We start from the raw sequence: 25,690 nt of genomic DNA on the forward strand, positions 1-25,690 counted from the left end.
TTTCTGGACTTCTTTCTACAGGTACTTGTACTCATGGGCACAGATCCTCTCTTCCTCTCTTTTGCAGACACACACTCACACGTTCCCCCTTAGAAAGCACTCCTCTTTCCATGTAACCCACCGAAGAGGAAATTTAGTGAACCTAACTTATAAAGTACACAGTGAGATATTTTCCTGCCAAGATATAGTTTGGCTCAAACCACCAAACTCCTTGAGATCCTCCACCTTAAACTGGACACCCGTTTCATGGGTTCTTCTCCACTCTTGCTCGTTTCTCTTTGGGGCGAAGTTTCCAATCAGATCTTCACTACCCTCAAAGGATCCTGGGAACCGGGGCAAATTGCAATGGGGGCCCAAATGACTTGCCCTTGGTGACCTCAACGTGCCACCCTTATGTACACGTGTCCTGATGCACCTTGACCCAGGTAGGTAAGTCAAGTCATGGTGATGGCATGACTTTCATTATTGCTGGTTTGCTATGGACACCTCATCATTAGAAGATGGTCATTCTGCCCCTTTGCTATCCGGGAAGGAAAGACTGATTTCTGCCATTACCTTCCTGAGCTTGGTTACCTGGCTGAAGCATCGCCTGCCAATGCCTTACCTGTTTTCCGAGCCGGGGTGAACAGGGATCAGTAGGGTCGATTTGCATCTTTTGGCCTCTTTAATTGGACCTTTAGCCTCTTCATGCCGATCTGGAAGCCGTTCATGGCTTGAATGGCTGCCTGGGCACTAGTTGGATTGTCAAAACTGACGAAACCTGGGAAAGGAGCCGCCAGCCAAAGACGTGAGTGATGGGGGTGATGGGGGTTGGGTGAAGGATTAGAAGAGAAAAATGAAAGAGGGCACATTCCTTGGGCTCTTGGGACCATAAGTTGCATGATTGTAGGAGAAGGAATGGTAGAACTTGAGGGTGGAGTTAAACGAGGGATCAGGCTAGAACAGTGATGGCTAACCTTTTTGCCATCGCGTGCCAAAAGCAGGGGGAGCTTAGAGGGTCACATGCGCGCGTGCCCACACCCATAATTCTATGCACACCCCGGAGGCCCTCTGGAGGCTGGAAAGTGGGACAGGAAGTCAGTAAATGAGCCATTTTCAGCCTCCGGAGGGCTTTTGTGGGGGGGAGGCCATTTTTGCCTTCCCCAGGCTCCTAGAGAGGCTCTGGAGCCTGGGGAGAGCAAAAACCGAGCCTTCTGGTCCCACCGGAAGTCAGCAAATGGGCCGTTTCCGGCCTCCGGAGGGCCTTCAGGGGGTGGGTGGGGAAAGCCGTTTTCACCCTCCCCAGGCTCCTAGAGAGGCTCTGGAGCCTGGGGAGAGCAAAAAACGGGCCTTCCCCACCCCCTTCAGGCCCTCCGGAGTCAGGAAAAAGCCTGTTTCCCTACTTCCGGTGGGCCCAGAAGGCCTGAAAATCAGCCGGCCGGTGCAAGCATGCATGCCGGAGCTGAGTTCACATGCCCACTGATATGGTTCCACATGCCACCTGTGGCATGCGTGCCATAGGTTCGCCACCACGAGCCTAGAATCTCTACAGAGCCACAAGTGGACAAAGTCCAACTGCCATTGAATTCCATGGACCTTTATCTAACTCCAAGCAGGTGGATATTAATCTTCTCAATTTGTATTTGTATTTGTATTTGTATTTATTGAATTTGTATACCGCCCTACTCCCGAAGGACTCAGGGCGGTGAACAGCCATAAAAATAAAACATGAAAGTACAAAATTTAAAATAGAGATAAAACAAATTAAATAAATTTGGCTGAACCATATTTAAAACCCCAATAATTTAAAACCAAATTTAAAATTCCCATTTAAAAGCGGAGAAGTTTAGGTCAGGCCGGCTTGCTGGAATAGGAACGTCTTAAGCGTGCGACGGAAGGTACACAGATCCGGAATCCTCCGTATCTCGGGGGGGAGCTCGTTCCAGATAGTAGGTGCCCCCACAGAGAAGGCTCTCCCCCTGGGGGCCGCCAGTTGACATTGTTTGGCCGACGGCACCCGGAGGAGCCCCTCTCTATGGGAGCGTACTGGTCGGTGGGAGGCTATTGGTGGTAGCAGGCGGTCCCGTAAATAACCAATTTGTGATCGCCTGACTGGATAAAGGTCCACCAGAATTCAACTAGGCCAGTTTAAATTCTGGCTTCAGAAGAGGATAATCTCAGCATTGGTACTGGAAACTTGGGACTGTTTAAAGAAATCAATAAACAAATAAAAATTCTAGCAAACTATTAGCCTGGAAGTTGTGTAGTGTAACAGCCATATAAGAACCACCATCAAACCCCAGATGGCTTCTAGGGAATTCCAACATTAATTACTTTCATACATCTTTGTTGGCTGAAGTTTTTAATGGCTGAAATCTCAGAAGTTGGCCAAATCACACAAGACATTCGTCTTCTTCACATAGGATTCTTACAAGATTTCAGGATGCAAAAACCACTACTGTATCTTGCAAGATATTTTCATACAAGGTTGGATTAAATTATGGTGCTGAGATTGCCAGACTATTTAAAATTAATTCAGACAGTAACTTATGTCTGATCTCTGTTCTAGACTCAATGCTTTGGGCTTAGGCCAAGGTCTTAGTTTTTTTTAAAAAAAATCAAAATATCAAATCAAATCAAACAGTGTGGCACCTGTGTCATACATTCTAATACAAATAAAACTAATCAAGTTAATCATAATCCTTACATTCAATCCGCTTATATATTTCTAATAATAATGCATACTTATATTAATTTATAATCTATCATTATTCAATTATTCCATATTTTCTCTTGTTATTACTTTCATTTTATGATGTAAAAAGTATACACTAATATTCCTCCTTTTCTTGTTTCTATCACTTATTCTAGCTTTTGATCATATCACCCTTTATTAAGAAACTTTTCCTTTCTTTCCTGTCTAACTTCTAATCATGTCACCGACTTAAAAAAAAGAAAAAAAGGAAAAGGAAGAAGAGAGTGAGAGAAAAGAAAAAATAACTCAGAACAACAGGGAAAAAATCATCTATCTATCATCTCTTGCCCGCTTCAATACTTTATTTGCTACGCTTTACAAGAAAAATAGGAAAGAAGAAGAGTAAATTAAGACAATAATATATAAAGTAAAAAGAAATCATCTATCCATCGTCCCTTGCCCCTTCAATACTTTAATAGCTATGGGTTGTTGTTGTTTTTTTTTTGCTTGCCTCCCAAATTCCTCTCTTAAATCTTTACCTACTTCTTGGATGTTTAATCTAGGTATTCCTCCCACCTCTATCCTCTTCCACTGCCTAATTTCTAACATTTCTACCCAGGCCCCTATCTTGCTTTCAAACCTATCTTCCCCCTCTAAGGGTCTTAGTCTGTTCATCTGCCTCTTCCCCCCAATTTTTAACTTGGACTGTAACGTCTACTGGACCATTTGCTGGATCTGACTCCTGTGAATAGTCAACTTTAATCAGCATTTTGCCACCCACATGCCCCTTTGCTGATATTTCATCTTTTGACTTAACTTGTCTAAAAGTTGAAATCAAAACCAACTCATAAAGGAACCTTGAAGGAAGTCGGCTGGGACTTACCAAAGCATTTACTTTGGTTGGTGGCACGATCAACGAAGACTTTGGCAGAGATGACGCTGCCAAAAGGCAGGAACATCTGCATGAGTTCTGCATCGCCAAACTCTTGGGGCAGGTGATAAATGAAGAGGTTACAGCCTTCAGGACCTAGGATGGCAACACAGGCACACCAAAGAGAGGAAAGGACGTTGTGTAAGAAGAGCAAAAGAGACCAAATGTAGACAACTTTTAACTATCTTGAGTCTTCGGAGAAAGGCGGCATGCAAGTTGAACAAATAAATAAATAAATATCGCGCATCGACCAACTTTCTTGTTGCATTTGTGTCCTCAATGCGTTGGGTTTTGTCAATGAACTTAAAAAGTAATTAATCCCCACCATTGATTGGTTAAGTAAATCTCCCCGACTCAGATGCCTTCCAAATGAATTGATTTTCAATTCGCCGACTCCTTAGTTAAAATGGCCAACAGTCATATGGCATAATCTACAACGTTTTCAATACTGCCTGTTCTCCTGAGAGGCAGACTAACTTATGTAACATTTACATACTTTTGTTTTGTTTTACTCTTTTCTTGTACACTTACTATTATTTTACTGAGAAACCTAATCAGAACAGAAGCTGGAAGGGACCTTGGAGGTCTTCTAGTCCAGCCCTCTGCTCAAGCAGAAGTTCTTATACCATTTCAGACAAGTTGACTGTCCCAGTCTCTTCTTAAAAACCTCCACGATTTCTGGAGGCAACTTCTGTTCCACTGTTTAATTGTCCTCACTGTTAGGGAGTTTCTCTTTAATTCCAGGTTGCTTCTCTCCTTGAGTATCTTCCATTCATTGTTTCTTGTCCTGCCCTCTGTGCTTTGGACCCCACTTCCTTGCGGCAGCCCCTCAAATTACTAAAATCCTGCTATCATGTTCCCCCTAGTCCTTCTTTTCTCTAGACTAGCCATACCCAGTTCCCGCAACTGTTCTTCATATGTTTTAGTCTCCAGGCCTTTAATCAGCTCAATTACTCTTCTTTGAACTTTTTCCAAAGTCTCAACGTCTTTTTTTTTTTGTAACGTGGTGACTTTTAGACAGGTCTGTTCCACGTTTCTACAAAGCCATTTTGATCTTGGTAGAGCCTTGGTGGTGCAGCAGACTAAAGCACTGTTAAGTAACACCAGCTGCCTGCAATTAATGCTAATGCCTCCTACTAAGGCAGCATTTAACATTGAGCTGCCTGCAATTACTGCAAGTTCAAATCTCACCAGGCTCAAGGTTGACTCAGCCTTCCATCCTTTCTAAGGTGGGTAAAACGAGGACCCGGATTGTGGGGGCAATAAGCTGACTTTGTATAAAAAAAGAACACCGCTTAGGGGGGGCCAAAAGCCCTACTAAGCAGGTAAATACAAAAGTATGAAGGCTATTGCTTAACGCATTGTAAGCTGCCCTGAGTCTCCGGAAAAGGGTGGCATATAAATTGAACCAATAAATCTTGGTGCGACCCCCCCTCCAAAATAGGAAGTTGCTCAGAAGAAGACCTTGTGGGCCTTGTGGAAAATGGGGTCCCCCCCATCCTCCAGGAGACCCAACCTTTGCATTCCTCCTCACCTTCTCTCTGTTGTTGGGGGATGATGGGAGTTTGCTGTGGGAAGGCTTGGCTGATTGGTGCATAGGCGGCTGGATATGCTGCTAGAACACAGAAACAGACGGATCAGGCCCAAGCAAGCATAACACTGTGCTTTCATGGGGGAGAAAGGGGTACACCAAACCAACGAATATGGTCCCATGTGAGTGTGATCATGTCCTGCCATATATGTGGCCCCAGGGGTGGGGCTGCTGAGGAGTTGCAGGAGTTCGGGAGAACCTCTAGCTAAGATTCTGTGCAGTTCTGAGAACCCCCAAATCCCACTCCTGGATGGCCCCGCCCACCCCTCCCCTCCCAGGAGTCCCCACACGGCCTGTTTTGGATGTAGGTAAGTGCAAGGTGTGTGCGGAGACCAGGGTGCGCGAAAAATCGTCTTACCGGAAGTTCAGGAAGCCCGGAAATGGACCCGTTTCCAGCCTCCAGAGGGCCTCCGGAGCCTGGGGAGGCTATTTTCACCCTCCTGGATGCTCGAGGAAAGCCTCTGGAGCCTGGGGAGGGCAAAAATGCCCCCCTCCCGTGGTGCCACGCCCACCATGGCCACGCCTACCCAGCAACCGGGCAGAGAATCCCTTGCTAAAATTTTGAAGCCCACCCCTGTGTGGCCCTACTCACTCCTCCCCCCTCCCCCACGGCCCCATAAAACATCAAATACGAAGACTTCTAAGATTCCACTGTATAGCTTGGTTGATCTGCAGAGAACTTGCACTATGCTGAATTTCATCTAAACTGAGCATATGGGGTAAGATTAGTAAAACCCAAACTGGGGCTCTCCTGGTGTTTTGGGGTATGATTTGAACTTCCACTGGTCCTGCTGGCTGGGGATGATGGGTCCAGCCTACTTAGAAAGCTATCTTTAGAGGCAGAGATTTGCCCGTCTCATGGATTTGCTCGGTCTCTTCTCTACCAACCACCAGAAGCTCCTCCAATCCCTGAGACATCTCCTCCAGCGATGAGGAGATCTGCTTTGATATGGAGGGTCACCAAGAAAGAACATGGTGGAAAAATCACAAGGGAGAATTGTCTTCAAGCGGCTGAGAAGTAGGGAGCCTCCATTTGATCTCCAGCCCTTTCCCTTCTTCTCAAGTCCTCCATCCCACAGCTCACTAAAGGGGACCATGGGACTTGCCAAGCTGTATAGACACTTGGTCATTCCAAGGAGCGATGGAGAAAGAGACACCCCTTAAAAAACAGCCACAGACCGGAAGCACGCGACGCACTTTCACAAAACATGGAAGACTCTGGAAAATCTCATATAATTAAACCCAGCTCCTTTTCTGCCCCACCAGAAACTTCATTCCTAGCACTGATGAAGTTTGGGTGATGGAAACTCTGCAAGAAATCAACCAAGCTCAGAGAGCACCAAGGACCCCATGTTTCAACCCCGAGCTACCAATATTCTCCTTGGCTGGAACTTCATTCCTGCTTGTCCCTGTGTAAAATTTCTTGGAAACCCAACCATGAAGTTCATTGGTGGCACGATCCACCATCACTTCCCTTTTTAATCCCTACCTGTGGGAGAGCTTTCTTACTCAGGTGTGGTCTAGGCTTGTAAACCAAGGTACTTAGAAATAGAATAACAGAGTTGGAAGGGACCTTGGAGGTCTTCTAGTCCAACCTCCTGCTTAGGCAGGAAACCCTACACCACTTCAGACAAATGGTTATCCAACATCTTCTTAAAAACTTCCAGTGTTGGAGCATTCACAACTTCTGGAGGCCAGTTGTTCCACTGATTAATTGTTCTCACTGTCAGGAAATTTCTCCTTAGTTCTAAGTTGCTTCTCTCCTTGGTTAGTTTCCACCCATTGCTTCTTGTCCTGCCCTCACGTGGTTTGGAGAATAGCTTGACTCCCTCTTCTTTGGGGCAGCCCCTGAGATATTGGAAGACTGCTATCACGTCTCCCCTAGTCCTTCTTTTCATTAAACTACACATACCCAATTCCAGCAATCGTTCATGTGTTTTAGCCTCCAGTCCTCTAACTTGCCACACCCACGCATCCCTAACCTCATCCTGCTCTCCAAACGTGTGTGCCCCGAATGCCTGGTTGCCTCTCCCACCCCCAGTTTGCATCACAAAAGTTGCCAAGGGACCAAAGCCAAGAGAGGTGCAGGAAAAGAGGAAGAGACCCAGGGAGGAGGGTGGAGAGGGAGGGAGGGGAAGAGAGGGCCAAAGCAATGTTGAGACCTGCATAGTGCTGCATGCCTGCGTAGGCTTGTTGCAAGGGATCTGCCACGGTGGGACTTTGAGCTGGGAAGAGAAAAGAAGGAAGAAGGACGAGAATAAGCAGAGTCCATCGGAGAACGGCCCCCGTGAGCGCAGTGCGATCAGTTTTGACTTGCCCAAACCCTGGCAGAGCAACCTGTGGCCATCCAGATGCGGTGGCCGTTCCCATCCTCCTTTCCCATCCCTTTCCCAGGTCAGGCAAGTGGGAGTTTTAGCAACATCTGGAGGAAGAGTGGAGCGCCTTTTTAGAAGATCGTTATTTTATCTTGCCTGTGTAGGAAGTTAGCACCCACCCCTTTCCTGGAAGAATGAAATATTTTAGGAAATATTAAAAAGGCAGAATATTATGTTTCCCTGGTTGAGAAATGGAGAAACAGGTTTTAAAGACAAAGCAGCTCCCACCTTCCTGCCCCACCCACCCTTTTGTTAATGGGCCAGAGGCAGAAACTCAATCTTTGTCAATGGACCTTCATCTGCAACACAATGGGACCCATCTAGGACAGAAACTCACCACACGGCACCTGGGAAGATTACATCAGCCAACAAGGCTAGCTAAGACCCCCCCACCCCCTGGGAGTCTGACAACCAATCAGGATACTCTTTCGGGGGCCCAGGAAGTTCAAACCCAGAGAAAGCATAAAAATCCAGGGACTCGCTGTATCTCGCCCCTGGCAGAGCAACCTGTGGCCATCCAGATGCCGTGGCCGTTCCCATCCTCCTTTCCCATCCCTTTCCCAGGCCAGGCAAGTGGGAGATGGCTTTTAGCAACATTTGGAGGAAGACTGGAGTGCCTTTTTAGAAGATCGTTATTTTATCTTGCCTGTGTAGGAAGTTAGCACCCACCCCTTTCCTGGAAGAATGAAATATTTTAGGAAATATTAAAAAGGCAGAATATTATGTTTCCCTGGTTGAGAAATGGAGAAACATGTTTTAAAGACAAAGCAGCTCCCACCTTCCTGCCCCACCCACCCTTTTGTTAATGGGCCAGAGGCAGAAACTCAATCTTTGTCAATGGACCTTCATCTGCAACACAATGGGACCCATCTAGGACAGGAACTCACCACACGGCACCTGGGAAGATTACATCAGCCAGCAAGGCTAGCTAAGACCCCCCACCCCCTGGGAGTCTGACAACCAATCAGGATACTCTTTCGGGGGCCCTGGAAGTTCAAACCCAGAGAAAGCATAAAAATCCAGGGACTCGCTGTATCTCGCCCCTGGCAGAGCAACCTGTGGCCATCCAGATGCGGTGGCCATTCCCATCCTCCTTTCCCATCCCTTTCCCAGGTCAGGCAAGTGGGAGATGGCTTTTAGCAACATCTGGAGGAAGACTGGAGTGCCTTTTTAGAAGATCCTTATTTTATCTTGCCTGTGTAGGAAGTTAGCACCCACCCCTTTCCTGGAAGAATGAAATATTTTAGGAAATATTAAAAAGGCAGAATATTATGTTTCCCTGGTTGAGAAATGGAGAAACATGTTTTAAAGACAAAGCAGCTCCCACTTTCCTGCCCCCCCCTTTTGTTAATGGGCCAGAGGCAGAAACTCAATCTTTGTCAATGGACCTTCATCTGCAATGCAATGGGACCCATCTAGGACAGAAACTCACCACACGGCACCTGGGAAGATTACATCAGCCAGCAAGGCTAGCTAAGACCCTCCACCCCCTGGGAGTCTGACAACCCCACCCCCTGGGAGTCTGACAACCAATCAGGATACTCTTTCGGGGCCCCAGGAAGTTCAAACCCAGAGAAAGCATAAAAATCCAGGGACTCGCTGTATCTCGCCCCTTTTCTGTTCAGGAACTCAAGCCATTTGATCCTGTCCACCATTAAACCATCTTTCCAAGCAGTTTCCATGTTTCCAGTGTCTTTTTTTCCCCACTTGGAGCTGAACCCAGAAGGATATTTCTTCCTATAATTAGAAAAAGCCCAGGGTCTCTGTTTACAGTCCACAGTACCAGTCGATCAACCGACTTGCAGGGCTGGAAAAGAGGGTATTTCTTCCCTGCTTTAGCACAGACAGGGATACACCCATCACCATCTCCACTGACGGCCGCTTTCTTTGTCCAAAATCTTACCCGGGTACGGATGGATCCCGTTGGTGTAAATGGTTTCCGATGCTGGCTGTCCGTTAGTCTGTGGTGGGAGAGGGCTAAACCCATTGACGCCAATGGGGGTAGCTATGCTGGGGACTGGAGCTGTGCTGATCCCTGGAGGTGTGCTTGTACCTGAAGCGCCCGAACGAAAGAAGGCAAAGAGAGAGGCAAAGGGATTAGGGCAGAGGAAGCCGTTAAACGAAGACCGAGCGGGAAAGGAAAAGGCGAATATAGAGAATATGGTTTGCTTCCCGATGGAACTGGGGAAATCTTGTGGAATGAATAACAGAATGGGAAGGGACCTTGGAGATCTTCTAATCCAACCCCCCGCTCAAGCAGGAAGCCATTTCAGACAAATGGTTATCCAACATCTTCTTAAAAACCTCCAGTGTTGGAAAATTCATGACTTCTGGAGTTAAGTTGTTCCACTGATTAATTGTCCTCACTGTCAGGAAATTTCTCCTTTGTTCTAGGTTGCTTTTCTCCTTGGTTAGTTTCCACCCGTTGCTTCTTGTCCTGCCTTCTGGTGCTTTGGAGAATAGCTTGACTCCCTCTTCTTTGGGGCAGCCCCTGAGATATTGGAATGCTGCTATCATGTCACCCCCTGGACTTTCTTTTCATTAAACTAGATATACCCAGTTCCTGCAACCGTTCTTTCTATGGTGGAATTTTGTTTGTTTGTTTGTTTATTACCTTTGGAGTAAAATGAGGATCCGGATTGTTGGGGGCAAGATGCTGACATTGTAAACTGCTCAGAGAGGGCTGTAAAGCACTGTGAAGCGGTATATACCGTATTTTTTGGAGTATAAGATGCACCTTTCCCCCCCAAAAGGGGGTGAAAATTTAGGTGTGTCTTATACACCAAATGTACCCCTGCCCACCCACTGGCTCCCACCCTATGGCCTCTGCCTCCCAGCAATTTACCTCCTTGCAGCAAGAAGAAACAGCCCATTTCAGCTTCAGCACAGCCCAATTAGCAAAAGTTGATTATCCATTGGCCTCCTGACTCTCAGCTGTTTCAGGCTGCAGGGATTCCCATTGCCTATTGCTGCGCGGGCCTCTGCTGCTTGCTGCAAGGAGGTAAATTGCTGGGAGGAGATTTTTTTTTTTCTTGTGCTAATCAAGCTATGCTGAAAACGAAAATGAAAGTAAAGCAGACTCTTTGCTGTTTGCTGCAAGGAGGCAAAATTGCTGGGAGGCTGATTTCTTTTTCTTGTTTCCCTCCCCCAAAAAGGTTGGTGCGTCTTATAGTCCGGAGCGTCTTATACTTCGAAAAATACGATAAGTCTAAGCGCTATTGCTATTGCTAAAATAAAACAAGAATCTTTCAGTGGAGGCTGAAGAGTCAGATAAGTCCACTTTGAGCACCCGTCTTCCCTGACGGGAAGATGCTGAGCAAGGGATCTACTGTGGAAGAAGCTCTGAGGTTTATTGGACTTCCACCTGGCTCTTCTTTCTTGGTTACCTCACAAGGAGATCACGTAGGAAGGCTCCTACCTGATGAGGGTGTCATAGGAGCTGCGACCAAGCCGCTCACGTTGAAAGCAGCCATCTGCTGCATCTGTGCTGCCGCGATGGCTGCCATGGGGTTGAGACAACTTCCTTGTGCGGCAGCCATGAGCGCTGCCTGCTGCTGCATTATCTTAAGGAAAGAAGGACACACGTGGGGAGAGAGGCGGAAGGAGAACAGCCAGGGAAAGAAAGAAGGTGGAGGACAGGAGAAAAGGAAGAGGGGAAGAAGGGCAACGTTAGTTTGGACTTCACTGGTAAAGACTGGTCTTCTTTTTCTAGTCAGGGGCAACCTCCAAGGAACATCCTCCCACTACCTCCAGATGGAGACTGGCCTTTTGGACTTCTTGAGGAAGTTCTAGTCCTGTGAAGACTAACATTGAGGGACATTGAAATGATGCTGTCAGCACTTCAAGCTTCATTTACTCTAGTGCTGACATAAGAAGGAGAAGCGGAGGCGTATGGAAAGGGAAGTTTGACTTTTCACCGACTTATTTTCCCTGGAGATAATATCCCCTAGGAGATGAGATGGGAGGGGGGAAATTCCTTTGAGCTGGAGCGGTAGATTAAGGGTAGAATGACTTGGAAGATGGCCAATGAGTGCAGGGGAGTGGGGAACGGAAAGGGAGGGTTTTGGGTCTGGAAGTCAGTGTTGGCTGCGATGAGCCAGGATTTAGAATGTCGTGCTTAATAAATGGGAGTTTTTATCAAAGACTTTGTTTGAAATGCAATTTATTTGAGACGACCTCGAAACTTGACAGACGCCTTCAGATGGACAACTGCCTTGATATAGCTTCTTTCATCAATGTCTATGGCAGGGATGGCTAACCTTTTTGCCACTGTGGGCCAAAAGCAGGGGAAGCGCGGGAGGACATGTGCGTGCATGCCCATACCCATAATTCAATGCGCCCCCCCCACGCATGCGCATGTGACAACCCCCCCGGCACCCCCCGCTTTTGGCACGTGATGGCACGATGGGCCCAGTCGGCCCTTTTTTTCGCTCTCCCCAGGCTCCAGAGGCGTTTTAGGAGCCTGGGGAGGGCAAAAACAGCCTTCCCCACCCCCTGGAGGCCCTCTGGAGGCCAGAAACAGCCTGTTTCCTGACTTTCGGTGGGCACGGAAGGCCCCAAAATCAGCTGGCCGGTGCGTGCATGTGTGCTGCAGCTGAGGTAGGGCAACGCTCGCGTGCCCACTGATATGGCTCCGTGCGCCACCTGTGGCACATGTGCCATAGGTTCGCCATCACAGGTCTATGGAAATTCTCAATCATCCAGGTCATGGTTGTCCCAAAGATGCTTTTCAAAAGGCAACTTTTGAACTTTCTTAGTTTTTGTCCTTGAAGATGTGTTGCTTCTCATCCAAGAACCTTCTACACTACTGAAGCAACTGAAGAAGCTTCAAACGTCTTCAAGGAAAAAGCTAAGGAAGTCTAGCTGCCTTTTGAAAAGCACCCGTGGGGTAACTTCTTTCATCAACCCTCCCTGTGAGCCTAACCAGCTAAGGGTGCTAAGGTCAGGGTGGAGAACCAGCGTTCCTCCAGATATTCCAGAACTTCTGGCATCTCTGTTTTCCAGCCATGCTTGTCTTGGGCTGATGGGGATTGGAGTGGAGAACAGATGAAGGCTGCCATCATCTTCCCACTGTGTGGTCTACCTCCTTCTAAAACCATCACAGCTGACATGAGATTTGAACCAACTTCTCTGGCCTTTTCATGTATCAACAAATATATATGCTTGTTCTATCTCCAGGAAAGGACCATCGATGTTTGTCTCCTTCCAGTTAGCAATGCAGAAGCTTGCATTGGCCAGTGGAGGGCAGTGCCCATCACTGTTCTCTCCAGCAAGGATATGTGGCATCTCTGGATGATAAAAGTGTCCTTCCAGATGAGCTGATGGGTTTGAGGGAATCTCCCATACAACAACTATCCTGCTTTGCTTTCCCAGACTTAGCCTAAATCATTTTAGGTCAGGGGTCAGCAACCTGCGGCTCTGGAGCTGCATGTGGCTCTTTCACCTCTTTGCTGCGGTTCCCTGTCACTCAAAATATGCATCACAACCGCCAATGTGCGACACCTGCCGGCACACGATTTGTTGAGCTTTTCAACCTCTGGTAGGCCAACCATGGATAAATCCAACAAAGGAAAAAAGTTTCAGAAGAAAACAGAACGTTTAATTCAACTACATATGCTAGTTCTGTGGCCGCTCAAGAAATAGTCAGGCACGGGAAGAGTTTTGTGGCTCCCGGTGTTTTCTTTTCTGTGGGAAACGGGTCCAAATGGCTCTTTGAGTGTTTAAGGTGACCCTGGTTTGGGTCAAATGGTGCCTCCCTCTCAGGTAAAGGAGAAAGAACAGAGAACCAGGGAGCCTTGGTTGATTCCTCACCCAACTAGCACCTTCTGGCTTGTCCAAACGTTCCTGCTTCACCTTTATGGGAAATAATGGTGCCCTACTGTTGGGGCGTCCAGCATCTCCTACCGCTTGTGTGTATGCTCCGTAGGCTCCAAACTGGATCGTCATGGGATTAAAGATGCCCAGCTGTCCTGCCATCTGATGCATCCGCCGCAAAGTCCGCTCCTTGTCCGTGTCGGCAAACTTCACAACTAAGCTGGAGGACGCACCCTGGCAGAGGGAAGAGAGAAGCAGAGGCAGAAAGAGAGAGAGAGTGGGGCAGATTGTATCCATCACTGGTGCATTGGTTCGAACGGAGGAGTCTTGCAAATGAATCTTATGGGAAAAGGCAGTTGCAACAGAGAGGCACAATGTTGAAGAGTAGGGTGGCCCCTTTATTTGGGAGCTTCTCTTCCTTTGGTATCTGCTAGAGGTGGTTCTTGACTTACAAACGAGGGGTTGTAAGCAGGGGTGAAATCCAGCAGGTTCTGGAGAACCGGTAGTGGAAATTTTGAGTAGTTTGGAGAACTGGCAAATACCATCTCTGGCTGGCCCCAGAGTGGGGTGGGAACGGAGATTTTGCAATATCCTTCCCCCAGGAGTGGGGCGGGAATGGAGATTTTGCAATATCCTTCCCCCAGGAGTGGGGCGGGAATGGAAATTTTGCAATATCCTTCCCCTGACACGCCCACCAAGCCACGCCCACCAAGCCAGACCACACCCATCAAGCCACGCCAACAGAACCGGTAGTAAAAAAAAAAATTGGATTTCACCACTGCTTACAACCCCTCGGACACCACGGCACTGAAAAAAGTGATTGATAGAATAACAGAGTTGGAAGGGACCTTGGAGGTCTTCTAGTCTAGCCCCCTGCTTAGGCAGGAAACCCTACACCACTTCAGACAAATGGTTATCCAACATCTTCTTAAAAACCTCCAGTGTTGGAGCATTTACAACTTCTGGAGGCCAGTTGTTCCACTGATAAATTGCTCTTACTCTCAGGAAATTCCTCCTTAGTTCTAAGTTGCTTCTCTCCTTGATTAGTTTCCAACAGTTGCTTCTTTTCCTGCCTTCTGGTGCTTTGGAGATTAATTTGACCCCCTCTTCTCTGTGGCAGCCCCTCAAATATTAGAACACTGCTATCATATCACCCTTAGCCCTTCTTTTCACCAGATTTTTTTCCCCCCACCCAGATTTTACTGAAAAACAGGCTGCATCTAGTCAAGAGACTTACCATCACTCATCCTCGACATAAACTGTTTCAACTCCTACCTTCAAAACGACGCTATAGAGCACTGCACACCAGAACAACTAGACACAAGGACAGTTTTTTCCCGAACGCCATCACTCTGCTAAACAAATAATTCCCTCAACGCTGTCAAACTATTCACTAAGTCTGCATTACTATTAGTCTTCTCAACGTTCCTATCACCCATCTCCTTCCACTATGACTGTATGACTGTAATTTTGTTGCTTGTATCCTTACAATTTATATTGATATTGTTTCCTGATTGCTTATTTGTACCCTATGACTATCATTAAGTGTTGTACCTTATGATTCTTTATGAACGTATCTTTTCTTTTATGTACACTGAGAGCATAGGCACCAAAGACAAATTCCATGTGTGTCCAATCACACTTGGCCAATAAAGAATTCTATTCTATTCTATTCTATTCTATTCTATTCTATTCTATTCTATTCTATTCTATTCTATTCTATTCTATTCTATTCTATTCTATTCTAAAGACAAATTCCTTGTGTGTCCAATCACACTTGGCCAATAAAGAATTCTATTCTATTCTATTCTTTTCTATTCTATTCTATTCTGACTATCATTAAGTATTATACCTTATGATTCTTGACGAACGTATCTTTTCTTTTATGTACTCCAAGAGCGTATGCACCAAAGACAAATTCCTTGTGTGTCCAATCACTCTTGGCCAATAAAAATTTCTATTCTATTCTATTCTATTCTATTCTATTCTATTCTATTCTATTCTATTCTATTCTATTCTATTCTATTCTATTCTATTCTATTCTATTCTTTCTATTCTATTCTATTCTATTCTATTCTATTCTATTCTATTCTATTCTATTCTATTCTATTCTATTCTAACCTATCAAAAGCAACTCTTGTCTAGCCAGCACTCCTTTCTATTACCCCCAAATGACATAAACCATCCCTGGTCACCCAACTCTACTGCCCACAATAGATTCTGAAGTCCACCCGCCACGGAGCTGACATTTGCAAAAAGCTCCAGGATTCTGAGCTAGTCTGCTTAGCCCGTCGTGTCCATGGAAACAATTGATGGGAGACTTCTGCTATCTCAACCGGAATTGACTCTCCATGGGTTCCAGCTAACTAGCCTTATTTAAGAAAACAAGCCTTATCTTTATTTACAAGGAATGGGATAGATTTTGTCCCTGTAATGAAACAGCCACAGTCTGTTTGGGGGCCGAGAGAAGCTTGGAGATAAACGTGCTAATCCTTGCAGTGACCGTTTCCCGAAATGCATTTTTATTCCCAGGATCCAGGCATGTTATTTTTTTCCCCCAAGGCCAAGATTGATTTTAAAAAAAAGTTTTTGAGAGGGAGGGGCTCATTTACACTTAGGTTTCACGACAAACAGAGTGATCCTGATTAGGCTCCGGTTGTGTACTTGACAGTTTCCCCTTTCTACCACCTTAGGGTTGGGGGTTATAATCTTCAGGGGAGTTAGTGCATCTCTGCTTTGGGATGGGCTCCTCTAAGAAGCACGGGTGATTTTGTTTGGAAAGGACTTTTTTTGTGCCTTCTGTTTTTGATGTCAACAGTCAATAGATGAATCCTTCCTTCCTTCCTTCCTTCCTTCCTTCCTTCCTTCCTTCCTTCCTTCCTTCCTTCCTTCCTCCCTCCCTTTTTCCTTCTTTCTTTCCTTCCCTCCTTCCCATCTTCCCTCTCTCCCTCCCTTCATGCTCTAGTCCTTCTTTCCTTCCTACCCTCCCTCCTTGCTTTCTTCTTTCCTTCCTTGCTTCCTTCCCTCCCTCCTTCTTCCCTCCCTCTCTCCTTCTTTCCTACCCTCCTTCCTTCCCTCCTTCCTTCCTTCCCTCCCTCCTTTCCTTCCTTCCTTCCTCCCTCCTTCTTTCCTTCCTACCCTCCCTCCTTGCTTCCTTCTTTCCTTCCTTCCTTCCTTCCCTCCTTCTTCCCTCCCTCCCTCCTTCCTACTCTCCCTCCTTCTTTCCTTCCTTCCTTCCTTCCCTTCTTCCTGCCTTCCTTCCCTCCCTCCTTCTTTCCTTTCTACCTTGCTTCCCTCCCTTCCTCTCTACCTCTATCTGTTCTGTTCCTTTCTTTCTTCTGTCCTTCCACCTCCTTTGCTTCCTCTACCTACTTCCTTCCTTCACATTTACCTCGCTCCAAACTCTTTGTCCCCTTCCAAACTCATCTGGGGCCACTGGAGTTCATTGTCAGCCCAACCTCCTTGCAACTGCTGATCGGTTCAATCCTCTTCTATAATCACCGCGACTCCTGGGGCCTCGGCTCCCTCCTTTTCCCTCTCACTCTCATTTAGAACTATGACCTTCATTGTTAATTAAATGGCAGTTTTCTCAAGCCGGTGATTCAATTACCTCCTGACACCTGCTTGGAGAACACAGCTGCTGATCAGAATAAACAGCAAAGAGTTATTTTTTGCAACAAGTGATTTGATCCCCAAGAATCTGATCCAATCGCCGAGATGATAAATTAGCAGCCGATGGAACAAAAGGGGGAGAAAATGTGTGTTTGGGTGAGGGAGGGAAGGTGAGGAAAAGAAAAGAAGGAAGTGGGTAACGGTAGAGAGAGAGAGAGAGGGAGAGGGGACACAGAGAGAGAGAGAGAGGACGGAAGAAAAGAGGGGAAGGAAGGAAGGAAGGAAGAAAGGAAGAGAAGTAAGGAAGGAAGGCAGGAGAGGTAAAGGAAGGGAGGGGTAAGAAAGATGAAAGGAAGAAAAGAGGTAGGGGTAGAGGTGAAGGGAAGAAGAAAGGAGAGAGAGGAAGAAAGAAAGGAAGAGAAAGGAAGGAAGGAAGGAAGGAAGGAAGAAAAGAGGTAAAGGCAGAGTAAGGCAGGAAGGCAGGAGAGGTGAATGAAGGGAGGGGGAAGAAAGACGGAAGAAAGAAAGGAAGAAAAGAGGTAGGGGTAGGGTGAAGGGAGGAAGAAAGGAGAGAAAGGAAGGAAGGAAAAGAAAGGAAGGCAGGAAGGAAGGCAAGAAGGAAGGCAGGAGAGGTGAATGAAGGGAGGGGAAGAAAGACGGAAGAAAGAAAGGAAGAAAAGAGGTAGGGGTGAAGGGAGGAAGGAAGGAGGGAGAGAGAGGAAGGAAGGAAGGAAAGAAAAAATGGGAGGGAAAGAAGGAAGGAAGCGTGTGGAAAATGAAGGGACTGTACTGGAAGCTCTCCCATTTTAGCACCTCTAGAGATTGGTTTTGAGGGCAGTTTATAGAGGAAACCCCCTCTCCCCAGTTATGGGGAGTCTTAGTGTAACTCTATGCTAATTCTCAGGATGATGGTGGTAGAAATCGGGGGAACCCGCACAGGGACAGAAAGGTCAAGTATCTCCTCATCTTAGACAAGTTGACTGTGGGGTCCTTAAGGGTTCCTTCAAGAGATGGAGCCTTTCACCCAGCACTTCTACCTCAATTGTCAACCAGAGCTTAGCCAATAATGCCGGTTTATTCTGAGCCTGCTCACTTTCAATTCAGTTTGGAAATTAGTTCCATGCAATCAGAAGATCTGACTTGCTTTTAAAGAAAAAGCCGGAAAAGAACCTTTTCAGGAATCACTACAAATCTGTAAATAGATTTCAAGGAGTCTGTAAACTTGGATGCTGGAAAAAATATATATATATACACTATCTTCAGTAAACTCGACCTTAAATTCTTTTCCAAGAATGGACCACAAACTAACACACAGCCACTAGACTCCACAAATGTTTGCAAATTTCCACAAATCTCACAGTTTAAAATTATTATAGCAAAACAAGGGGTATTTATTGCCTTGTGATTCATTTCAGGGCTTCATTCAGAAGCCCATTTTGAAAGCACCTTTTGAGCATAAATGGTTCGTTTGTAATACGAGATCAATATCAATGTTTTATTTTATGTATTTAAATGTATTATTCTGGAGTGGCGCGGTGGCCTAGAGGTGGAGCTCTCGCCTCACAATCAGGAGGCTGTGAGTTCCATCCTAGGTAAAGGCAGATATTTCTCTCTCTCTGGGCACAGTGAGAATGTATCTGCTGAAAAAAAAAAAAAACTCCGCTCTGGCGACAGGAAAGGCATCCGGCCAATAAACACTCAGCTCCATTCAATTGCCCTGACTCCACCCTGCAAGGGATTATGGCAGGGGTGAAATCTACTTACCTTCCTTACCGGTTCGGAAGTGCATGCGCCGTCCATGCACCATGCACAAAACCTTCTGCACATGCACAGAGGGTAAAAAACACATTACTTCCTGGTTAAAACCAGGAAGTAACGGCAACTGGGCGGGTGGGCGGAGCCTCGCGCCGCCATCGCTACCGGTTCTCCGAACCACCCACCACGATCGCTACCGGTTTTGCTGAACCGGTTTGAACCGGGAGCATTTCACCCCTGGTAATTAAAAGAAGATGATTTAAATGTCTTTTTCTCCGTTGCTTAAAGGGGTCCGGGGTATAAAAAGACTGAAGCGTTCTTGCTTTAGAGAAAAGAATTATTAGGATAGGAAAGTTAAAGGCGAAATATGCTGTTAGTTTTCTTTCCGAGAACTTGAATGGGATTTTGACTTGCAGTAAGTCTCAGCTGCCTGGCAAACCTTTCATCTGCTTAACTTAATATGGTGGGGCTATTATTAAATATGTGGAAAGTAATCGCGTTACGATAACATCATTGCAATTCCGTATAATTTTAATTCAATGCAGATGAATTCAAATGGATTCTAGGCTCTGTTGGGCTGCGTTTTGGATTCTGAGCCCTCCTGCACAGGTAGCCCACAACTTACGTTTGTTTAACGACCGTTCAAAGTTACGACGACACTGGAAAAAGTGACTTACGAGCACTCTTCACACTTATGACCCTCTCAGCAACTGGCATCTTATTTATGACAGGTGCAGCATCCCAGGGTGATGGGACCGCCATTTTTTTTTTTTTTTGCTTTAATTTATATGCCGCCCTTCTCCGGAGACTCAGGGCGGCTTACAATGCATTAAGCAATAGCCTTCATACTTTTGTATATTTATACAAAGTCAGCTTATTGCCCCCACAATCTGGGTCCTCATTTCACCTACCTTTGAAAGGATGGAAGGCTGAGTCAACCTTGAGCCTGGTGAGATTCGAACTTACAGTAATTGCAGACAGCTGGTGTTAATAACAGTGTTCTTTAGTCCACTGTACTACAGGCTCTTGTTTATGGTCTTCACAGCCAGCTTCAAGCAAGCAAAGTCAATATGGAAAGCCTGATTCGCTTAATGGCTGCATGGTTCCCTTAAGGACTGCTGTGATTCGTTTAACCACCCTACTGATTCGTTAGGCACATAAAAGGTTTGCCAGGTATCCGCATCTTATTGCAAGTCGAAATCCCATTTTTGTTCTTGGAAAGATCATAAAATTGGACAGGACTCCTTTAACAACTGCCTTGTTCATCACTTTCTTTTAACGACCTCATAATCCCTTGCGGGGTGGAGTCTGGACAACTGAACGGAGCTAGGAGAGGGTTTAATGGCCGCATGCCCTTCCTGTCGCCAATGTGGAGTTATAGTCACCAGATATATTCTCACTGTGCCCAGAGAGAGAAATATCTGCCTCTACCTAGGATTGAACTCACAGCCTCCTGATTGTGAGGCGAGAGCTCCACTTCTAGGCTATGCACCACTCAGTGAAGGGAATCACTCATCATCATCTTTCAATGTCTCCATAGTCCCTTGCGGGGTGGAGTTCTGGGCAATTGAATGGAGCTGAGTATTTACTGGCCAGATGCCTTTCCTGTCGCCAGTGCGGAGTTTTGTTCATCAGATAATATTCTCATTGTGCCCAGAGAGAGAAATATCTGCCTCTACCTAGGATCGAACTCACAGCCTCCTGATTGTGAGGCGAGAGTTTCGCCTCTAGGCCACCGCACCACTTACCAACTGCCTTGTTGAGCTATGGAAATGTCTGGTCCCATCGAGAACTATCGGAATGGCCCAGTTGCTAACGGTGCCATTGCATTTTCCCCTTTTGAGCGCATGAAGTCGTACCAGTGGTGGGTTGCTCCCGGTTCGGTCCAGTTCTTGCAAACTGATGGTAAAACTGGTGGGAGGCTCCGCCCACCCACCCGGACATCATTATGGAGGATCTGCACATGTGCAGAAGCGTCTGTGTGCATGCTCCCATTGCGAACCGGTAGTAAAGGTAAGTAGAACCCACTCCTGAGTTGTACACTATGCTGTTCCTCCCTCTGGGAGTAGGTTTTGGCCCACACTTACCGGCATGGTTTGACTTCCGTGGAGAGTGCTAATGGCGGCTTGAGCTTCTGCGTGGCTTCCGTATTTGACAAAGGCACATCCTAGAGGGAGAGATTAAAAACTCAGTTCGATTCAGTTAATTTAATTTAATTTAATTTAATTTAATTTAATTTAATTTAATTTAATTTAATTTAATTTAATTTAATTAATTCGATTTATATGCCGCCCCTCTCCGAAGACTCAGGACGGCTCACAATACATTTTTAAAAATCATTGTAAAAAACATTTAAAAATTAAAAACATTAAAAACTCATTCACGCCATTCATGGCCGGATCTCGCCAGATCACAAGAGCGAGATCAACGGCCCCAGGCCTGCCGGAAGAGCCAGGTCTTCACCGCTTTTCGGAAGGCCAATAGGTTCAACTCCGTTCAGGTATCAATTCAGTTTGAAGGAAAGGCCGAGGAACCATAATTATTAATTTTATTTTATTTTATTTTTTTGCCTCCGTAGCAATGTTCAAATTTTTCAAGTCGCCTTCCTTATAGTTATAGTTAGGTTACTTTATTGATTAGCCCCCGGGCCATATCAAAGTGCAGCGTTCCAGACACAACCTATTACTAAAATCTGATAAAAACAATTTAAAATGGAATTGGATAAAATACAATTTGAAATGAAATTGGAATAAAATACGATTTCAAATGATAGCTTTGATTAGCCTATAAGGCCATGCGCAGAGGGTCAAAAACAACATCCGGGCAGGTGGGTGGAGCCTCACTGCTGCCACCGCTACCAGTTCGCCGAACCACACGCCACCGCTGCTACCAGTTCGTGCGAGCCGGACAGAACCAAAAGGATTTCACCACTGCTCACCCCCTTATACAAGCAAGAGTCAAATAGGATATGAGCCAGATCTTCTACCTCTGCCTCTCCGTCCTTCGTTATCCTGATGGGAGCAGGAGAAAGGGGCCTCTCTGATCATTGTTTTTACTCCTAAGGAGCACCTGCGATTAATGCTTTTAGGTCCTTTGAAGTTGCAAAGCAAGAGTGAGGATTCTGATAGGAAGATTCTGATCAGAACCAGCTCAGAACTGGCCAGAGACAAGAAGTTTACGAGGAGGTTGAACTTTACTACAGGTTGTCCTCAACTAGTTACAACCATTTGTTGATTGACTGTTCGAAGTTATAACAGCACTGAAAAAAGTGATTTATGACGGTTGTTTTTCCACACTTACAACCGTTGCAGGATTCCCATGGTTGTGTAATCATAATTCAGACAGTTGGCAACTGACTCATATAGTGTCCCCGGTCATATGATCCTGTTCTGTGTCCTTCTAATAAGCCAAGTCAACGGCCATGTTACTAACTTACCAACTGCAATGATTCACTTAACAACTGTGGCAAGAAAGGTTGTAAAGCAGGGCCAAATCTCACTTAACAGCTGTTTTATTTAGCAACAGAAATTTGGGGCTCAGTTGGGCTCAGTTGTGGTTATACCTTGAGGACTGTTTGTTACCTGGAAACTCATTATAATGTGGCAAAGAACACCTCCAGAATATGCAATTCGGCCTTAACAAGATGATGCTAGGAATATTATGGGATTCTATGAACTGTTACAGGGCACAAAGTTGGATACCCTTGGTCTTCACAATCCATTACGACAAAGAACTTGTAGACTTCAACTCCCAGAATTTTCCCAGCCAACAACATCGATGGCTGGAAAATTCTGGGAGTTGAAGTCCACAGGTTTTAAAGTGGACACCCCTGGTGTAGATCTTGGCTGTTCAGTGGTCTAGTGCATCATGCAAACCCAGAAATGGGGTTAAAATCCATAAACGGATTAAACACAGTAGATCAGATTGGCCCAGGTTGGATACTTCTTTAGACATCTCATCAATATCCATCAACCTTCTAGATTGGTCCTCCTTGCATAGTGCCATGTAGACTCCTAGTTGACATACATATGGATCGTAATGTCAGAGTTCCAAGTAACACCCCCAAACGAAAGAAGACTCCGAGGCTTGAAGTTCCTCAAAGTTCCATTTTATTAGAGATGTCCTATTGGCCCATCTGGGAAAACCCGAATCTGAAAGCTTCCAGGTTTTCCCCACCCAAAGAAAAGTCCAAGTCCCTTTCCCCTGCACCCACATGTCCATCACATGGTCCAATCAAAGCACCATCCCAATTGGAGATGCCTCCTAGTTCCAGCCTTCCAGGTGCAGGGCAAGATGACCTTGACTTCTTGAGAAAGGAATGTTATTATGACTATATATCACCCGTGATCCAAACAATCCCGCCTCCCAATTTCCCGCAGTAGTAAATGTGGCAGGCCTGAAGGCCCAATGCAAAAGATGGCTTCCAGGCCTGACAGGCTGCCACCCTCCCCCCATCCTACCTTCTTTCCATTTTTGATCTACCCTCCCATTTCATCTGCCCCCCTCACCTTTACTGGCTCCATCGGGGCCTCGGAGGATGGTGCATTCTTCAATCTGTCCGAAGGGCTCGAAGAGTCGCCGGACGTCGTCCTCACTTTGTTGCTTCCCCAACATGCCTACAAAAAGCTTCCTGTCTTCTAAAAACAAGCCACCTCTCATTAGTCGGAGTAAGAGAAAAATGCAACGATCAGAGCCACCTGGAAGAAAGCTGGGGGTGGGGGTGGCTTTGATGCCCTAGAAGGGAGGATCCAAGGCATTGTCCAGCCAGAGGACCCCCTCAGCTGAAACTGCCTTTGGATCTTCAAAAGCAGCAAAGTCAGTCACATTAGGAAGACACTAGAATTGGTCTCATCCAGGGGTGGGATTGAAAAATTTCATGGGGGTGTGGCCTACTCGGCCTCCTGCAACATGGTGGGGGGGGCGTTTTTGCCCTCCCCAGGCTCCAGAGTCTTTCCTGGAGTCTCCAGGAGGGCGAAAACGGCCTGCCCCGGGCTCTGGAGGCACTCCTGAGGCCAGAAACGGGCCCATTTCCGAACTTCCGGTAGGCCCATTTTTCGCCCTCCGAGAGCCTCTGCTTGCACCCTACAGTTACCTGACATCCAAAATGGGCTGCATGGAGACTCCTGGGAGGGGAAGGGCAGGGTGGGGTGGGTGGGGTCAACCAGTCCTTGGAACAACCGGTTTGGCGAACCAGATTAAAATTAACATCCGGTTCACCAGAACCGGCTGTATCCCATCCCTGGTCTCATCATGTCAAGAGCTCAATGTTTCACAGTAAAAATTGCACCCCCAGTTCTGCATTTGTTTACTTAACTAACCCATGGAGGACATTGCTGTCCTACAGTCTTCCATCAGCTAGCAGAGTCTGACATGGCAAGGACACACTTCTTTCTGCTTTCATGGTCAAGTAGACCACATGGATGTGGTCTAGAGATAATGGTCACCAAGAAGTCCTTAGGGCTTTCTGGGCTCTGTTGTTGGCTTGCTCAGAGAGCATCAAGTACCCCACAGATCAATCCTGAACTACATATATTCTCTTCTATCGTGTAACGCAGTGAGCTCCCATTCCTTGTCCCAGCTTCTGCCAACCTAGCAGTTCGAAAGCAGGTAAAAAATGCAAGTGGAAAAATAGGGACCACCTTTGGTGGGAAGGGAACAGCGTTCCGTGCACCTTTGGCGTTGAGTCATGCCGGCCACATGACCACGGAGACGTCTTCGGACAGCGCTGGCTCTTCGGCTTCGAAACGGAGATGAACACCGCACCCTGGAGTCGGGAACGACTAGCACGTATGTGCGAGGGGAACCTTTACCTTTACCTATCGATGATGGGATTGTTGCAACATGTTCTACATGGGGTTGCCTTGAAAACCACTCAGAAGCCACAGCTGGCTCAAAATGCAGGGGGGTGAATGACGGTCACTTCTTGTTATGTCCATCTGTCTTTATGCAAGCTACATCGATTCCCAGTTGGCTTCTGGGTACAATTCAAGTTACTACCTGGAAACCTACAAAGCCTTCATGGCATAGGTCCTGGTTACCTGAGGGGCCACCTATCTCCCCTTATTTTTGCCTGCCTGGTTTGCCCTCCAAAACCAATGAGGAGGAAGAAAGCCATTGGGCCATGAAACCTGGAATCTGGGCTTATCCAGAACTAAGGTCTGATTTATGTGGCAGTGGTTTTCTGAATACACCAACCAGAGGTGGGATTCAGCCGGTTCTCTCCGAATCGCACAAACCAGTAGCGGCGACTGCCGGGAGGCTCCGCCCACCCACCCGGACGTAATGTGTGACTACTGCACATGCGCAGAAGGCCATGAGTGTGTGCAGAGGTGGCCCGGGCGAGCGAAGTGAGCATGCACGCACGCTCTCCTTTACAAACCGGTAGGGAAGGTAAGTGAATCCCACCTCTGACACCAACCCTGGCAGAATTCCCACAACCCACTAAAAAAGTTTGGTTTACAAATCACAGTAGCTGCATTTGCATGAAATGTGAAGCAGAACTTCACATAACGCCTCAGCATGAGATGGGGGAGTGTCAGGTTTCGATGTCATCTCAAATAAATTGCACTCCTAAACAATTAATCTTTGCTGAAATATTCCATTTATTGAGTACGACAGATCTGGCCCCGACTTCGTCGTAGCCGATACTAACCCTCCGACCCCCAAACCCTTCCCTTTCCGTTCCCCAGTTCTCATCTTCTCATTGGCCATCTTCCAAGTCAGTCTCCCCAGCTTCTGACCTCACCCCACAGGAATGTTTCCCCCTCCCATCCCATCTCCTAGGGGATATTATCTACAGAGAAAATAAGTAGGTGAAAAGTCAAGCCTCGTCTCCTCCTTTTTATGGCAGCATCAGAATGCTGACAGGGAGAGTGTTTGAGTCACTCTCTCATGTGGGGAAAGGCAAAGGAGGAATACGAAGAATATGCTGGATATCT

At 46.5% G+C, this 25,690-nt stretch overlaps 1 protein-coding gene across 1 annotated transcript in view; it reads right to left on the bottom strand.

Annotated features, from left to right (window-relative positions):
* Nucleotides 1–632: 632 nt before the first annotated feature.
* The window catches only part of CELF6 (CUGBP Elav-like family member 6), a 108,665-nt gene continuing 83,607 nt past the window's right edge, over nucleotides 633–25,690 (bottom strand). The window contains exons 7-15 of the mRNA XM_070953774.1: nucleotides 23,261–23,389; nucleotides 20,840–20,919; nucleotides 13,476–13,619; nucleotides 10,990–11,134; nucleotides 9,475–9,624; nucleotides 7,359–7,421; nucleotides 5,140–5,220; nucleotides 3,558–3,701; nucleotides 633–760 (exon numbers count right to left, since the gene is read on the bottom strand). Coding sequence (XP_070809875.1) covers nucleotides 633–760; nucleotides 3,558–3,701; nucleotides 5,140–5,220; nucleotides 7,359–7,421; nucleotides 9,475–9,624; nucleotides 10,990–11,134; nucleotides 13,476–13,619; nucleotides 20,840–20,919; nucleotides 23,261–23,389 — 1,064 coding nt within the window. The remainder of the gene's footprint in view (nucleotides 761–3,557; nucleotides 3,702–5,139; nucleotides 5,221–7,358; nucleotides 7,422–9,474; nucleotides 9,625–10,989; nucleotides 11,135–13,475; nucleotides 13,620–20,839; nucleotides 20,920–23,260; nucleotides 23,390–25,690) is intronic.

This window comes from Pituophis catenifer, unplaced genomic scaffold (genome assembly GCF_029215685.1).
Source record: "Pituophis catenifer annectens isolate HBS135680 unplaced genomic scaffold, rPitCat1.0.hap2 SCAF_14, whole genome shotgun sequence".
Taxonomy (NCBI): Eukaryota; Metazoa; Chordata; class Lepidosauria; order Squamata; family Colubridae; genus Pituophis; species Pituophis catenifer.